The 18,638-nt window shown below is 36.6% G+C and overlaps 1 protein-coding gene across 7 annotated transcripts in view; it reads right to left on the bottom strand.

The window, feature by feature from the left end:
• TRPC4 (transient receptor potential cation channel subfamily C member 4) overlaps window positions 1–18,638 on the bottom strand; it is a 255,987-nt gene that overhangs the window by 45,004 nt on the left and 192,345 nt on the right. For all 7 annotated transcript variants that reach the window (XM_051831769.2, XM_002721087.5, XM_070048964.1 and 4 more), the window contains one exon: window positions 16,648–16,984. In XM_051831769.2, coding sequence (XP_051687729.2) covers window positions 16,648–16,984 — 337 coding nt within the window. The remainder of the gene's footprint in view (window positions 1–16,647; window positions 16,985–18,638) is intronic.

Here is an 18,638-nt window from a genome sequence, read left to right as displayed (position 1 = left end):
TTTTTCTATAACCAATAATCAATCATAGGCAGAAATTTGGTGATGATATGAAAACTCAAGGACATTATTAATAACCTGGCAACAACAGAACAATCAAGTGCATCTAAAACATTCACTAAGATACATAATATCACAGGCTACAAAACAAAATTCAACACATTTATGCAAACTGAAGTCCTTCAAAGTATACTCTATGAATGCAACATAAACAACAAACAATAAGAAAATGTATCTGGAAAAAAAATCTCCAAATATTTTTAGGATACTTCTAATCATTATTGGGTCAATTGTGATTTTATAGTTTTGTGAAACTATGATTAAACTACTGAAAATGAAGATCGATATAAAAGTCTTTAAAGCTAAGCAGTGTTTAACGAGGAAATTTCTATTTCTATATACAGAAAATAATATGGGGTTCAAATCAATGTTTTCATCTTCAATAATTGCACTACGAAAAGAGGAACTCTACTAACATTCCTTCTGAAATATACCTATTGTATTGACATAATCACTTCAGATTCCTTTTAGTGCTTTGTGATGTATATTGTTTTTCCTTCATATCTAACCCTAAAGCAAGCAGAATGAAGAAAAGGACAAAGCATACAAATCAATAAAATTTGGAACACATAGCTAGACAAAGTCAATGAAAACAAAATTTACTTCTTTGAAATGGTCAAGAAAATTGGTTAAACTCTAGCCAGCATGATCAAGAAAAAACAGAGATGTGATAAATGATCAAAATTGAAAGAGAAGAAACAGTACAGATTTTATAGACCTTTTAAAGATAGCAAGTGGCTATGGTTACAATGAACAACTTAAATTAATTCCACAACTTAAAATGAAATGAACACTATTGTTTGGGACACAAATTTCCAAATTCACTCAAGAGGATATACAGTAACATGAGTTGTCCTATAGTAATAATTTTTTTAACTTTTATTTAATGAATATAAATTTCCAAAGTACGATTTATGGATTACAATGGCTTGCCCCACATACCGTCCCTCCCACCCACAACCCTCCCCTCTCCCACTCCCTCTCCCCTTCCATTCACATCAAGATTCATTTTCGATTATCTTAATATACAGAAGATCAGCTTAGTATACATTAAGTAAGGATTTCAACAGTTTGCTCCCACACAGAAACATAAAGTGAAAAATAATAGATGATTTTTTTTAAATGATGATGAAATCAGATCAGACCTATTGTCATGTTTAATCCCAGTGAGAGTCAAGTTGGGAGTTGATAATTTCTTTTTTTTTTTTTTTTTACAGAGGATCAGTTTAGTATACATTGAGTAAAGATTTCAACAGTTTGCACCCCCATAGAAACACAAAGTGAAATATATTGTTTGAGTACTCATTATAGCATTAAATCTCAATGCACAGCACATTAAGGACAGAGATCCTACATGAGGAGTAAGTGCACAGTGACTCCTGTTGTTGACTTTACCAATTGACACTCCTGTCTATGGCATCAGTAATCTCCCTATGCTCCAGTCATGAGTTTCCAAGGCTATGGAAGCCCTCTGAGTTCTCCGATTCTTATCTTGTTTAGACAAGGTCATAGTCAAAGTGGAGGTTCTCTCCTCCCTTCAGAGAAAGGTACCTCCTTCTTTGAAGACCTGTTCTTTCCACTGGGATCTCACTCACAGAGATCTTTTGCCAGAGTGTCTTGGCTTTCCATGCCTGAAATACTCTCATGGGCTTTTCAGCCAGATCCGAATGCCTTTAGGGCTGATTCTGAGGCCAGAGTGCTATTTAGGACATCTGCCATTCTATGAGTCTGCTGAGTATCTCACTTCCCATGTTGGATCACTCTCCCCTTTATTTATTCTATCGGTTAGTGTTAGCAGGTACTAGACTTGTTTATGTGCTCCCTTTGACTCTTAGTCCTTTCATTATGATCAATTGTGAACTGAAATTGATCACTTGGAATAGTGAGATGGCATTGGTACATGCCACCTTGATGGGATTGAATTGGAATCCCCTGGTATGTTTCTAACTCTACCATTTGGGGCAAGTCAGCTTGAGCGTGTCCCAAATTATACATCTCTTCCCTCTCTTATTCCCACTCTTATGTTTAACAGGGATCACATTTCAGTTAATTTTCAACACTTAAGAATAACTGTGTATTAATTACAGAATTAAACCAGTCATATTAAGTAGAACAGACAAAAAAACTACTAAGAGGGATAATGTATTAAGTTGTTCATTAACAGTCAGGGCTATGCTGATCAAGTCACCGTTTCCCATAGTGTCCATTTCACTTCAGGAGGTTTCCTTTTTGGTGTTCAGTCAGTTGTCACTGATCAGGGAGAACATATGGTATTTCTCCCTTTGGGATTGGCTTATTTCACTCAGCATGATGTGTTCCAGATTCCTCCATTTTGTTGCAAATGACTGAATTTCGTTGTTTCTTAGTGCGGTATAGTATTCTAAAGAATACATATCCCATAATTTCTTTATCCAGTCTACCGTTGATGGGCATTTAGGTTGGTTCCAGGCCTTAGCTATTGTGAATTGAGCTGCAATAAACATTAGGGTGCAGACCGCTTTTTTGTTTGCCAATTTAAATTCCTTTGGGTAAATTCCAAGGAGTGGGATGGCTGGGTCGAACAGTAGGGTTATATTCAGGTTTCTGAGGAATCTCCAGACTGACTTCCATAGTGGCTTGACCAGTTTGCATTCCCACCAACAGTGGGTTAGTGTCCCTTTTTCCCCACATCCTCGCCAGCATCTGTTGTTGGTAGATTTCTGCATGTGAGCCATTCTAACCGGGGTGAGGTGAAACCTCATTGTGGTTTTGATTTGCATTTCCCTGATTGCTAATGACCTTGAACATTTTTTCATGTGCCTGTTGGCCATTTGGATTTCCTCTTTTGGAAAATGTCTATTGAGGTCTTGGCCCATCTCTTAAGTGGGTTGTTGGTTTTGTTTTTGTGGAGTTTCTTGATCTCTTTGTAGATTCTGGTTATTAACCCTTTATCTGTTGCATAGTTTGCAAATATTTTTTCCCATTCTGTCGGTTGTCTCTTCACTCTCCTGACTGTTTCTTTTGCAGTACAGAAACTTCTCAATTTGATGCAATCCCAATAGTTGATTTTGGCTTTGACTGCCTGTGCCTCCCGGGTCTTTTCCAGAAATTCTTTGCCTGTGCCAATATCTTGAAGGGTTTCTCCAATGTTCTCTAGTAACTTGATGGTGTCAGGTCATAGATTTAGGTCTTTAATCCATGTTGAGTGGATTTTTGTGTAAGGTGTAAGGTAGGGGTCTTGCTTCATGATTCTGCACGTGGAGATCCAATTTTCCCAGCAGCATTTATTGAATAGACTGTCCTTGCTCCAGGAATTAGTTTTAGATCCTTGATCAAATATAAGTTGGCTGTAGATGTTTGGGTTGATTTCTGGTGTTTCAATTCTGTTCCATTGGTCTATCCATCTGTTTCTGTACCAGTACCATGCTGTTTTGATTACAACTGCCCTGTAGTATGTCCTGAAATCTGGTATTGTGATGCCTCTGGCTTTGTTTTTGTTGTACAAGATTGCTTTAGCTATTCGAGGTCTCTTGTGCCTCCATATAAATTTCAGCACCAATTTTTCCAGATCTGAGAAGAAGGTCTTCGGTATCTTGATTGGTATTGCATTGAATCTATAAATTGCTTTTGGGAGAATGGACATTTTGATGATATTGATTCTTCCAATCCATGAGCATGGAAGATTTTTCCATTTTTTGGTATCCTCTTCTATTTCTTTCTTTAAGGTTTTGTAATTTTCATCGTAGAGATCTTTAATGTCCTTGGTTAAGTTTATTCCAAGGTATTTGATTGTTTTTGTAGCTATTGTGAATGGGATTGATCTTAGAAGTTCTTCCTCAGCCATGGCATTGTCTGTGTATACAAAGGTTGTTAATTTTTGTGCATTGATTTTATACCCTGCTACTTTGCCAAACTCTTCTATGAGTTCCAATAGTCTCTTGGTAGAGTTCTTTGGGTCCCCTAAATAAAGAATCATGTCATCTGCAAAGAGGGATAATTTGAGTTCTTCCTTCCCAATTTGTATCCCTTTAATTTCTTTTTCTTGCCTAATAGCTCTGGCTAGAACCTCCAGAACATGAGTTGTCCTATAGTAATAAATTTTAAAAGAAAATATACGTAAAAAATAAAAAAGTTAATAATCTTCCAACAAGAAAAATTCAGGTTCAATATACTTCATGGTGAAGTCTACCAAATATTTTAGGAAGAAATAATACCCTTGCTAATGAAATTCTTGTAATAACACCAAGGAAGAAATGTTTTAGGGACAAATGTTGCTCTGATTAAAAATCAGATAAAATGTTATAGTTAAAGAAAACCACAAACCAATTGCCTTTATGAGTAGGCACATACACTCCCAGCAAAATCTTAATGAATAAAATACAGTAATATACAAAGAGAATAAATCATGAGTACTGATTTTCCAAGGAATAGAATAGAAAGTTGTTTCAATATTTCATAGACAATAAATGAAATGTATCCCATCAATAGGTTACTCAGAAAAAAGATCATTTCAATAAATGAGATACAGTAATTTGAAGAAATGTAACAATCATTCATGGCCAAAAAAAACCCACAAAAACCAAAAACCTTTGAGCAAAGTATTAATTGAAGGGAGGCATTTATAAAATTCTGCAACTAACTTCATGCTTATTTACTTTGCACGTGTCTAGAGAATAAATAATTTGGCTTTGAGCATGGCAGTGCTCCAATGCAACTATTTAAAAAAACGCAATGCACAGATATAGCTGGCTGGGCTATAGTTTGCTGATCCTTGCAGTGGTGGTTACATGTCTTTCTGTGCTTTTCAACATTTACATCTCTGCATTATGCCCTCTCAAAGTACTGCTATAACTTAAATGATGAGATTGGTGTTGGTAAATGGATACAAGGATAGATCAAATTTTTAAAATGATAGATATTATTAAAATATATTGATTATCATTGATTTATAAGTATGTATTACTATAATTTATTTTACATTTCTGCATGTTTGAAAATTTTCATACTAAAATTTGGACAGAATAAAATGGCAGATTCAATGACTATATAAAGTACAGAAAAGCTTTATTTTTAAATTTTAAGTTACATTTAAATTCATCACCTAGAAGGGAACTGATTTCATTGAATTAATTATAATATATGTTTTAAAATCTACAATAGATTACAGTTTTAACCTAGACTTAGTGCTTACACCCTAGCTTCCTCATTGGGGCTTTCCTCATAGACAAATATCTCTTGAGAGTTCAGATAGGATTTGGGACATAACTGGGAGCTGTGGATATTCACAACCTCCAATATTGAAGAAAGTGGTTTTTCAGAACTGAATAAGATAGGATGCATGTTCTGGATTTTAAAGATGGTGGCAACTTAGAATTTATTTTACCCAATGAAGAAAAATGCTTGGCATACATGGAAACCCTCTTCTTTCCCAGAGTGTTTTTCCCTACTAAACTGGGACAGTCCAGAATTCAGCCCACGACAGCAAACAACACAAGAAACTAAAGCCCAACGAGGCAGTATAGCTAACATTATGCTACTAGTTATTGGAGAAACCAACACTGGACCTAAATCTACTAGATGAAGTGTGCTTGAACAACATTCTCTTATTCTTGAGATTTCACAATGCCATTTTTTTTTTGTCTTCTGTGGAACTGTCAACTTCCATACATTAAAAGCATGAACTGTTTGGACAAATGCATTTCAAATTCAACACAAGGCACAGTGAAAATAACCAGACTATATCAGGTGAGTGAGGTGCGAGGCACAGTTAAACTAGCAATCAGCTTTGTAGATTGGCCAAGTAGTCTATTTCTCTGGGTTTCAGTCATCTCACTTTTCATAAAAAATAGGTTTGTATTATATGTCTTCTAAACAGTATTATTCTGCTACATTGTATGCATTGCTAAGCATGAGTCCCTATTATTTGGATTATCCAAATATTACTAGAATCAGTCATCGCAACAGTGATAGAAGTGATTAAAGAAAGAATAAGAAAGGAAGGAGGGAGGATTGGGAGGGAAGGTAGGGTAGGAAGCATTATTAAGCTCTTAAATCTGTGTATATGAAACACATGACATTTGTTCACCTTATACAAATAAAAAAAATTTAAGAAATTATCCATATTAAAAACAAAAGCTGTCCTGTGTGAGCACACTGACTTGCTCTGATTTACCCCAGAATTCAGAAATTGGATCTTTGACATGAAAAATACAGAATTTTATACAGCTCTGGCCTAAGGATTCTCTGGCAATCAGAGTTGCCCTAAATCCAGGAGAGATTATCCCATGAGGCAAGATTCCAGGCCAGAGCTTAGAATGTCTTCTAGTTATACTCCAGGGAAATTCTAGCAATGCATGGAAATCTTTGTAATCTCTAAAGTTCATTTCAACTTGAGGTATTTCTGATTCCATTGCTTCAAATTTATTTGTAATATAAAGGAAAATATAAAGTGCTGGCCAAGCAACCAGAGCTTTATGCTTTATCACCCCTTACTGATAACTTGTGTTATCTCTACACTAGATTTTACCAAACTAGAAATCCAAATCTGATTAAGCCATCACAACTATCTCACTTCAACTACTGCATAAGGGAATGACATAGAGGAAGAAAGGTACTTCAGCTAATTGCCTTAAAGGGCAGGAGGACAGCTTCTGAGAAGGAGTTATAAAAAAGCAGTTACAATTCAGCACAAAGTGACATTTCAATTTAGACATTTCCTCACACTGATTAGACTCTGTTCTTGTTAGATATGTTCAAGGAGGTGACACTTTGATTGGAAGAGTAGCCTATATGAATCTAAGATTTCCCAAGAAGATTAACAACAAAAACTTGCAATTCTTATACCTGACAGTTTATCAGTATTATTATTAGTTTGGTGTTAAGATATGAGGTATTAAATCTGACTTTCTTGGGACGGGTATATTGCCTAGCAGGGGCTGGCACTGTGGTGTAGTAGGCTAAGCCTCTGCCTGCAGGGCTGGCATCCCATATAGGTGATGATTTGTGTCCTGGCTGCTCCTCTTCTGATCCAGCTCTCTGCTATGGCCTGGGAGAACAGTAGAAGATGGCCTAAGTGCTTGGGCCCCTGCACCCACATGGGAGACATGACCCCTGGCTCTGGATTGGCCCAGCTGCAGGTATTGCAGCCATTTGGAAAGTGAACTAGTGGATGAAAGACCTTTCTCTCTGTTGCTCCTTCTCTCTATCTGTAGCTTTACCTCTCAAATAAATCTTGAAAGAAAAAAAAAAAAGCCCATGGCTTGTTTCAGAGTGCCAGTATTCAATTCCTGACCTCAGCACCTGATTCCAATTTTGTGGTAACGCAGAGGATGGTGATAACTTAAGTAGCTGGTCCCTACCACTCAAACGAAAGAGACATATTTTGACTTTCTGGCTCCTGGCCTCAGGCTGGCCAGTTCTGACCATTGTTGGCATTTGAGAGCAAACCAGTGGCTGGCAGCTTTCTCTCTCTGTCTCTCTGCCTCTTGAATTAAAACACAATCTTACTTTTTTAACTACAGAAAATCTTACTTCAGCTTTAACGTTTGAAAGACATAAATATTTGGGAAAAACAGGGATCTTAATGAAATTGAGAACTGACAACTTTTCTTTTTTTTTTCAAATTTGAGCTGTAGATTAAGACCATTTGACAATCAATGCTCACTGGGTACCGGATTGGGATCCTTTATGTGAAAGTACCAGATCGGAGCACCATTTCCTCCAACTCTAGACACCACACATCTGTTACTTTGATAGCTTGTGAGTCCTATTTGTTATTAGCCTGTTATTGAAATGCCAACTTTCAGCTACTCTGGCAACATTCATCGAAGATTTGAAGAAATCAAGCCTTTACAAATCTAGAGGGTGCTATTAACTAACCAAAAAAGACATCCAAATAATAAACTATCCATGGTAACTAAAAAGCCTGACTAGAACAAAGCTTGAGAGAGCTTCTGTCACAAAAAATGTTTGTCCTGTTCCCACAATGGGAACATTTCAAAATTGTTCAGTGCTGTTTATAAACAGATGACATGATTTCTCAGAGCCGTGGTGGAGGCCTGATTGCAAGCATTGATGTCAAGACTGTAGGGAACGAAGAAGGAAAGATCATAGAGCAAATGAGTCAGAGAACTTCCGTTTAAAAACATTTGTAGATGCCTGAACTTTTTACTCTCTTTTCCCTACAGAGAACTTCCGTTTAAAAACATTTGTAGATGCCGCAACATTTTACTATCTTTTCCCTACCTTTCCCACGAGAGTTTCTCTCAGGACTACCCCCAATCGCTGAAGCTGGCTGTGGTGAGAAGGAGATGGAACTGGCAGTTCTCAGATGCTACATTTAACAGCCTCAGTCCCATGGAAGAAATGTCTAACTCCACACACAGAGCCCCCTCTTGCCTACCCGTGATGTCGTTCGTTGTACAAACAGTAAACAGCAACCCCAAAAAAGAGCAACTCACCGTTTCATGTATGGCAACTCTGTAGGGCTTGTGATTTAAGCCCCAAAGCTGTGAAGAGATCTGACCTTGAAACTTTTTTAGAACACATAGTTCCACGTAGTAGCACAAAATTGAGGAACAGAGAATACAAAGAACTCTCTGCTGCAGTTTTGCTTTGTTTGTTTTGTTTTTTTTCCAACAACAGAATAAATAATATACTGTCCAAAATCTTGCTTCTTTAAAACAAAATCTCAATATTTTAAGTTCTTTTATCAGCAGAGGCTTAGCATTATGCTGGATCCCTCAGTTATGGGGCAGTTTCTATGCACTCATTCTTACACTTAAACTCACACAATGAAGACAAAGGTCCTAAGCACTTTCAGGAGAGAGTTTATAGAATATTGCAGCCAACTTCCCTCCTAAGGATTACCAAGAAATATCAGGACCACATCCCTTACCAGCTACCTACTCCTACACACTTGTAGTCTATACAGAGGGAACACTGAGAAGACAGATGAGAGAGTCAAGAGGTTAGGACAGCGCAGCTTCTGTGCCAACAGGTGGCTATCACAAGGACAGATGTCTGTGATTACTCAGCAGCATTCCCAGTTCTCTAAGTCAAGTAATGGAGGCTCCAAGAAAAATCCCACGTCATGTCTGGGTATTTCCATACTTCCTGTTTACTAACAATTAGACATTTAATTGGGCAACTGTCTTGCTCCTCTCTCCCTGAATCTAGTTTCTCAGGGAAAATAAACAGTGGTGCTTGGCATGGGAAGCCACTGGTAGCTTGACTCCTTACTATTAGGTGGGGGAAAGTGTGGGGAGCAACTCGGACTAAACTAAGTTACTGGAATTAAGACTTATTCTATGCATCTGCTCTCCCACAATATGGCGCTGGGAGAGGAGAAAACAGCTTCTACACAGCTGCCTCCAGTTCGACCAGTAACCTGCAGGAGCTGATCCTGCTCCTGATTGGAGGAGAGCAGCGTACTCGGCGTGTGGGTAGCAGAGTTGGGATTGGTGGAAGAGGACTATAAAGGAGGAGAGAGACAACATGCACTAGGAACATCTATCTGAAGGAACATCTGAGCAGCCCCTGAGAGAGCCGGCCGGCGGTGTGCCGCTCCCCCTCGGAAGTGGGGAAAGTGGCAGGGGGGCCCACCCCTCCACGGAGGTGGAGGGACGGCAGCCAACCCGGGAAGAACCAGCAGCAAACCCGGGAAGGGCCGAGCAGACAAAAGAACAGCGCAGGGTCCTGTGTCGTTCCTCCGCAAAGAGGGGGAGCGACAGGAAAGTTCCATGAGACTCTTATGGACAGAGTATATATTACAGGAAAATGCTAGGTGTGAGCCATCTTGCTGGTACTCAAGCAGGACACTTAGGGCTATAGGACCCTGACGGGGACTAACTGCTGGTTCCAGGAGTTAAGAGACACCAAGGTGTCAGGCAGAGCAGACTCTTATTCCAGGAACCAAGCACTGTGCAAACACAACAGAGTCCAAGGACAATCACATGCCTTTGGGAGAGTCAGCGTGTCAGTGCCCCACACATAAGCTGCTCAGGAAAAGGCAGAGGTGAGGGACAATCAGTCAAGAGAGAGCTGTGACCCAGACGCCAAGGGAGTAATGAAGATGTCTTAACTTCTATGAACTCTCTTTCTTAGAGTAAGAGGAAGGGAGACCTTAGAGTCTGTGCCCTTCTTCTATTCCAGTGAAGGAGTGGAAAAATGAGGCAACGATGGACATCTCCCAGGTCTTTCAAGCCAAAGTCAGGCCTTTATTGAGAAACAAAGATCTTTACCCTGATTAGAAGATTAGAGTTTTAAACTGAACCGGATTTTCTTTTTAGTAACTAGAAGTTTCAGGTCATTGATGATACCTATTATTAATACGATTAAGGGACAGGGAAAGAAAAACTGATGCAAGGTGGCAGATAAGAGTGATGGGAGGAAGCAAAACGATTTCATGTTTACATTGTAATGAGTTGAAACTCTTTAGTAAAACCACTACATGAACATGAAATTTGAAGAAATTTGACTTCAGAATTATTTCTCAATCTAAAATGCTTAAATACATATAGAATTTCTGAAATAGCCAACCAAGATGATAATTTAAAAAATTGGGATTTTTTTCCATAACAATCCACAGTGATTATAATTTTAGCCAGCAGATCATATTTCAAGAAGTACTGACTTAGGGGTCAGTCATCTTCATTTGGAGGCATCTAAAATTCCCTAATAAGTATAGTTTTACAGCATTATTTTAGCATCTAGAGAGAAAAAAAGGAATATACAGTTAAGATAGTGCATATCTTCAATGTTGACCCAGGAAGAATTTCATGTTAAGGGTAAGATTGAAATGTAGAACTTTAGAATTCCAGATCATCTGAAATTATGACATAATTATAGTTACTTAAAATCAAGGGAGTTTCTATTAATGTGGTAGCAATCATTTTATATGATTTCGATATAGTTAGAAAATTTCCATGAAAACTAATTCATAAAATGTCTAGATGGGAAAACAAAGGATAACTATTTCCTCAACTCCTTGCTAAAGTCACCTTTTCAATGAATAACAGTACATGCTCAATACACATTTTTGAATGAATGGTGGCTAATATTTCATTATGAAAATCACTACTTTCCACTTAATATAAAATTTTTAATGTTTTAAAAACATCTATGTACAAAAGAAGTATATAATTCTGTGTATATATATATATATATATATATTTATATCTTCTGAATACCTCCCTATACACACATACATGCTGATAAAAGATTTTACAATTAATTGTGTACTTGGAATCAGGGAATTAGCTAGGCTTCAGAAGCTAATATGTGGAAACCAGAACTAAAGCATCTCAAGGTCACACCAAAGGTTTTTAATCTTTTACACTTGAAATTGATTTTTTTCATTAATAGAAGCATATTTTTTGTGTTTAAGATTGAAGACAAGATAGTAGTGATTATGTAAGTAGCGTTGTGAGAGAGGTGGTAATAATAAGCTTGGCATGTTGACAGTCATGATATTCAATTTAAAGAATCACAGAAAAAATTGTGCACCCTAAACAGCATTACTTCGTCAATAAATGATACTTACCTTCTACTCAGTGTGTGCAGATGTTAGGGGGTAAGCCAAAGCAGACAGTCTAAGTATGGAGACACAGATTCCAGGGCAGTTTTTGTCTCTCTTTTTCTACCATTCACACATCTGGGGCTGTGTCTCACAGAGGATAAGCACTAGCTGTGGGGTTATACTGAGTGAAGTCAGAATCCAGTGTCTGCCACTTGCTTGCTCCCTAATCCTGAACAAGGATCAAACTTTTTAAGCCTGACTCCACTCTGTGAAATGAGACGTGAATGAAATATTTTGTGGCTAAGTGAAGTAGAGTTTTGGTGAAGTTCTCATGAGAATGTGCATTTAAATCATTCAGCACGGTGCTTACTTTTTGTAGATTTTAACCATTATCACTAGTATCATTATTCTGAATGAATGAAAACTAATTCAAGCATCCTTTTTGTCTTTTACCCTGCTACTTCATTTTTTGATACCTACTTCTTTTCCTATTTCTACACTCTTCCCTTGAATCATCTGAACCATGTTTCAAAACATCTCAGAAGGCCTGTGGGATTCATTCTTGGTATGTATTACATTATCATGATCTAAAAGAGCTCACTTTCTCTGTAATAAAAAGTCATCTACTGTCATTCATTAGTAGGTAGAGTCACAAAAATTTGAATTTTCATAACTGTTTTATTGTTGCAGATTTTACTGTATTAGTTTTTGCAACTCCATAAAGGTGACTAAAATATTTCCCTTGGGGTCGGCATTGTGGTGCAGCGGGTTAAAGCCGCTGCCTGCAGTGCTGGCATCCCTTATGGGTGCTGGTTCGAGCACAGATGCTCCACTTCTGATCCAACTCTCTGCTATGGCGTGGGAAGGCAGTAGAAGATGGCCCAAGTCCTTGGGCCCCTGCACCCACGTGGGAGACCTGGAGGAAGCTGCTGGCTCCTGGCTTCGGATCAGCTCATTTGGGGAGTGAACCAGTGGATGAACCTCTCTCTCAGGCTCTAGCTCTCTCTGTAAATCTGTTTTTCAAACAAATAAAATGAATCTTAAAAAAAAATTCCCACTGATAATTGGGAAAATGGGGATCACATATCATGCTACAATGGTTATCTGGTTTCCTTGAAAATTAAAATATCTTTTTAAAACTAATTTTTGCATTTGCTTAATCTGAATGTTGATGTGTGTGGAGATTATATGAGACCATGCCAATGGAGGGAGCAGGGAAAAGCCCTAGGCCTGTTTCTTAGACTTGCAAGAATATATTCTGGGGTGTTTGAGAGGATAAGCAATTTAAGGCTGAAGCTAAAAATATGACTATCTAAAGCCATATGATCTCAAAGGCTATTAGAAATGGCCACAAGAAAGGAAAACTATATATAGGATTGTTGTGTTCTGTGAATAACTGAACGAGAATGTGATCATCATTTTTCACTTCATAGCTTCAATTTGGCATCCCCTTGTTAAAATGTTCAGACTTGTTAATATCAACCTTTTAAAATATAAAAATATACAATAAATTGTGGAAATGGGAAGCCAATTTTGTCAAAAAATTTCTAAATAAGTATGTGTTAAAGCAACATGGATAATCTAGATATTCTGAGCAAGTATTACTTTATGCCTAGGAATTCAATTGAAGTTATTTTTAACAGAGCTTAGTTAGACCTCTTCCTATGATGCATCCTTTCCCCAGTTCACCTTTCTCACTGTCATGCTCAGTGTGCACAGATTTACATATTGTTTAATTGTGGCATATTCCTAGGCCTACACAGAATGTCAAGCCACTGCGGCAGCCATTTTGTTTTCTCTTGGTGAGCCAAGCATTTTCTGTTTTACTGGTAGGATAGTCTTCATTAAAGTTCTTTTATAAAAATGCTATCAAATTCATATTTTTACTAAGCTTAATGATTATACAAGCCTATATCTGGAAATTTTTAAACTAGCATAGAGGAATAAACTATGACAAAAATTTGGTTGTTAAAATTTTGTAATAATGGATTTTGAAGGAAAATCCAAACAAGGTTTTGAGAAACCCTGAAAACCAGCCTCCAAAGTTGTTTCTTTTTTAAAAAAGTATATTTTTTGCTAATATAATGAGGCTAATTCAACACATCAGTGGAGAGCAAAATTAAAAGATAAATTTGTTTGGGTGTAAAGATTTTGAAATTCCTGCATAGTTTTTTTCATAGCTGATATTTCCCACAAATTTCTGAAGATCTCTCATATTTACAGAAATAATGAATTTGAAATAAACTATAACTATAGTTTAGACAAATTCCTGTTATATAAATTATAAATATAATGTAATTTGTTTGCACACAAACTTTGTAAAAACATTCTCCTATGGCCGTTCTATGGATTTTATATCCTTGGAATTATATGTTAAAAGTCAAGCCCTGGATAAGTTAACAGTCTCAAGTCATGGTGCAGAGGAATATAGAAATACCGAAGTCCTGATCTTCTGGCCCCATCCATGCTGTTTCTAACTCAACATTCAGTTATTAGAGTGACAATCTTCTCTTTAACATACAATTCTGTTACCAGACCTATGTTAATGGTTGGCCAGACTATTGTTTTACACTTTACTTTAGTTTTAAATGAATAGTTTGACAATCTGAGAATTATATTGACATCTGTATTTTTCTAATGAGAGGGCTTACAGATTTATACATGATTAGATTTCTCCATTGGTTAGAACTATATCTCAAGGTTGCTAAGGTCATAAATTTGACCTCCGTTTGAAGCTTTTGCATTTCTTTGTTTAGATCTAGGTCTTTACAATGAATGAACAGTTGTATCAAGAAACTTGTGGTTACTTAATTTATCAGACAGTAGAACTGAAATACTAAAAATACTGAATATTCATTCATACAGTCATGAAATCATGCTATGGCTTTCTTGTTTCTGTCATACTTTCGTCACAATGTGAAAGCATTCCTAATCTGATGTTGTTAGCCCTCCCTCCACTTACCTACCCCCCTAAAAAGACTAATCTTCTCTACAGTAATAGTGGTAGTTCAGCAGACAGGATGACAGGGCTCAGTGAGATTTACTAACTCTTTCATTTTACAAATAACGGCACTGTAAGTGTTGAGAGGTTGTGACCACTCATAATATGACTGTCTGTAAGTGGTAGACCCTGGGAGCATGTATCCACAAATTTCTCTAAGGCAGTCCAATAGCACTTGTAACTCAGTCTTAGATAGGAAGCACTCACAATACCAGATGTGAACAGTGTAACTGTTTTGACAGATATTTTTTGATATACGAATACTCTTTTCCTCATGCCCTGTTATTTAAGCAAGATGTTCATAAACCTGCAATTTTTATATTCTAAGAAACATCTTTATCCTAAAATTCCCAAATACATTAACTCCTAGTATTCAGAATATTTTGAAAATATATTGACCTTAGCTGAAATTTCTCTCTGCAGAAATTATAATTTCATACCTTATTGAACCACATAGCACTGGTTTATTTGTGGTTTCTTTTAGCCAACTATCAAGGAATCTTCTGTTACAATTTTCATGCATAGGAGACAGTCAATAACTGTTTAATTATATCAGTTATTCAGTTTGGGGCTTGTTTTTCTTTACATTATTTACCAACTTCTGACATATTATATTTCTATTTGTTTACAGATTATCTATTTACTAGGTAAAATTTAGCTTCATAAGGAGAAAGGGCTTTTCTTGTTTCTGCTGATTTTTTTCTCTTTTCATATTATTCTTTCTTTACATTGTGCTTAAGACATTGAAAGTATTTAGCACATTTGTAATGATTGCATAAAGGAATGATGTTTTAGCTGTGCTTGTTTTTGCTATATTGCATCTATCGTATTTTTTTAAACTGAAATGTTCTGTATTTCATTTGGGAAGCTGAACTTCCTAAATTTTCTGCAGAATTTTTCCAAAAAAAAAAAAGTACACTCCCATGAAAAACATATTTCTAACATGAGGTAATTAATTTAAGTGGAGATTGGCAGAGGAATTTTACCTTTAATATTAACTGTATACTATAATTATTTTATTCAAAAGGAAACTCAGATGATCTAAACCCCCCCTCTAGTTTAATCACAATCACACTCTTACACTTCATTTTAATCACAACCTATTCTAAAGTTCACTTGAGAAACCTTTTAAAAGTTTTCAGCAGCATACATAAAATTCACCAAATCTTGTCCCTGTGAACCTCTCTTATTTCTATTATTTAGAGTATATGTAATCATTAAAAGTGAATAGTGTTTTTTTTTTTTTTTTCCAGATACGGACAGGCTGTCATTTTCTGACTTTTCCTTATTTTACAATCTTTGCAACTGTTCTGAAGTTAATCCAAACTGATCATCTGAGATCATGAAGTACAGACTTTGTATTTCTTATGATGTGATAGATAATGTACCAGCGGTTTAAAATGAGTTAATTTGAAAGAAAATGAATTTTCAACACACCACATTAGGACAGAAGAAAGCATAATTAAAGTGCAAATTTAACTTTGTCCACAAGAACAAAAATCTAAAAAATAAACAAGGTTTACACCAAATATTTTAGTTTTCTGACTAACAATGATCAAATCCAAAGCAATTCTCTCAGTTATAAGAACAGAGAGCGATGGATGATTCCCTCTAGTTTAATTTGCCATTATTCTGAGTTACTATAGGATTTGAAAAATAAATTTAAATGGTTTGATTTTTACATGGCTATGGTTATTTTATGTATTGAATCACTAATTCTTCAGCGTAAATTGTACTTGCCTTTAAGAAAGTATATATTTTAAGACAATGAGAGTGATTATATAGAGCCAATGAGACAAGTGGAAACACTTTAAAAGAAAAACACCAATCCAGAGAATAAATCATGGACAGGAAGTCACTAAAATCTAGATTTCTACAACTTAAGGCTACATTTCTCAGGCTGTATTTGGGAGCAGGTCCAACACAGCTTGTAAAATATTTATTGACTTTTGGGTGTGAAGTCTTCCTGCTACAATAATCACAACCTGTGTGAAATATCCCTGTGTCCCAAACATTAATGAATACTATTTTCTGAACAACAACATTCCATGGCAGTGAAAAGTTTTTATATTTTCTATAGTAACACATTTACCCAGGACCCATGGTAATATCATCCATTCGACGATGGTTGGTGGTGGACCTTGCCTGTTCAAGTCTGACCTGTCGATGTGCTGAGAGGCAAGCAGCAGGAGGAACAAAAAAGTCAAATAGGAGGCTGTGTGGCAGATAAACTTGATAAATGGCTTTCTGATGAACAGTCCCAGCGGACTTTTAGGAGCTATCAGGTAGCACACGGAGAAGACAGGGAAAAGCAGTCCTATTATGAAACATGTCACCATCTTCACTGCCCAATGTCTCCTCCTCCAGCCAGGAAATTCATCATACCAGCGAGATGCGAGCAGCTGTTGACAATTGGGCTGGGCAACAAACTAAAAGGAAAAGGAAGGGGAAAGAAACATAAGTTAGTGCTTCATGTAATTGTTTGGTTCAGCAATAAGAACACAGATCAATTTTTAAAAACTGAAATTTTGCTACACAAAATCTTGTATTTCAAAAAGTGCTTTAAGTCATTTTATGAATGAAGTCAAGTATTAAACATTTATTATAGGGCATAGTGCTCTGTGTTTTGTAAGATGCAATCAAAGTCACAACACTATGGCTGTACTTGAGAAAATAAAGCTAGAACTTGGAAGGAGAACTATACATATAAGATGTTAATTAGTGAACAAAACTCACAGAAATAGACACACGTATATAACATATATGCATAAACATATATAAACACACATAAACATATATATTTAAATAAGATAACATATACAGCAAAGTTAAAAATCTAACGTGACTATATCTTGATTTTGGGTTATTTTTTAGTTAAGGAATTATCCTCAATTTTACTTTTTCTAAAATGAACATTTACTACTTTTGCCACTTTCATTTGTGTTGAATTGTGTTCAAGTGTATTGAATCAATATGAAAAACATGAATAAAAATATTATGAACACTAGAATGTTAATCATAACTGAATACAGTAGGAACAATGCCTAAAGATAATCAATTACCACAAAGCATTTCAGAAGCATGACATTGTACCACCTTGGCGACATCTCTGAGATGTAATATAGACATTACTCTATTTTAAGGATGAAGACAAAAAAAGGTTTATTAGAAGTCCCTAAATTTATCCAAGGCTAAATATCTGGTGAGTGAAGAGATGCTTGAATATCTTGCAACAGAACATTATTGTCCACACAATACCTTTCTCATTGAGACTGAAAGCTAAGCATTATGAATTAAAATGGAGTTTTCTTGGATGGGTGCAATAGAACTGCACGTTAAGCTGCTACTTGGGAAGCCCGCATCTTACATACTATTTCCTGGGATTGAGGCCCATCTCTGCTTCCTAGTCATCCTCCTGTTAATAAGCCTGGAGGCAGCAGATGATAATTCAAGTACTTGGGTTCCTGTCACTGATGTGGGAGACCCAGATGGAATTCCTGCCTCCTGGGGGTATTTGAGGAGTGAATCAGTAGGTGGGAGATTTTTCCCTCTCTCCCTTTCTCTCTCTCCCCCTCTCCCCCGGCCTTTCACATCAACCAAAAAAACCAATCAATCTTGTTAAATAAAGGAAAATTTCTCTTCCAGAAGGAATATTCTCTGTGGACATATTTGTATACAAAGAGAGACAGCTGTACAAGAGAAACTATGGAGGGAAAGTAATAGCATATACTAGGGAGAAAGTGTACGGATTTAAGGAATACATTATGGGCAGTTTTGATTGAAGTAGAAATTTAAATGCCTTGTAAAGCATGTGAGAAAGTTCTTTTGGCATCATAAAATAGACTTCATTTAAAAAATTTTGGAGCTGGCATTGTGGTGCAACAGTTTATGTTGCTACCTCTGACATCAGCATTCTATATTAGCCCCAGTTTGAGTTCTGGGTGCTCTGCTTTGGATGCTGCTCCCTGGTAATGAGCCTGAGAAAACAGTGGAAGATGACCCCCTGAAACCAACATGGGAGACCCAGATAGAATCCCAGGCTCCTGGCTTTTCCCTGGTCCAGCCCTGGTTCTTGGAGACATT

The sequence above is a fragment of the Oryctolagus cuniculus genome, chromosome 9, assembly GCF_964237555.1.
Source record: "Oryctolagus cuniculus chromosome 9, mOryCun1.1, whole genome shotgun sequence".
In the NCBI taxonomy this organism is placed as follows: Eukaryota; Metazoa; Chordata; class Mammalia; order Lagomorpha; family Leporidae; genus Oryctolagus; species Oryctolagus cuniculus.
The sequence above is the reverse complement of the archived record's forward strand: the minus strand, read 5'-3'. Positions and strand labels throughout refer to the sequence as shown.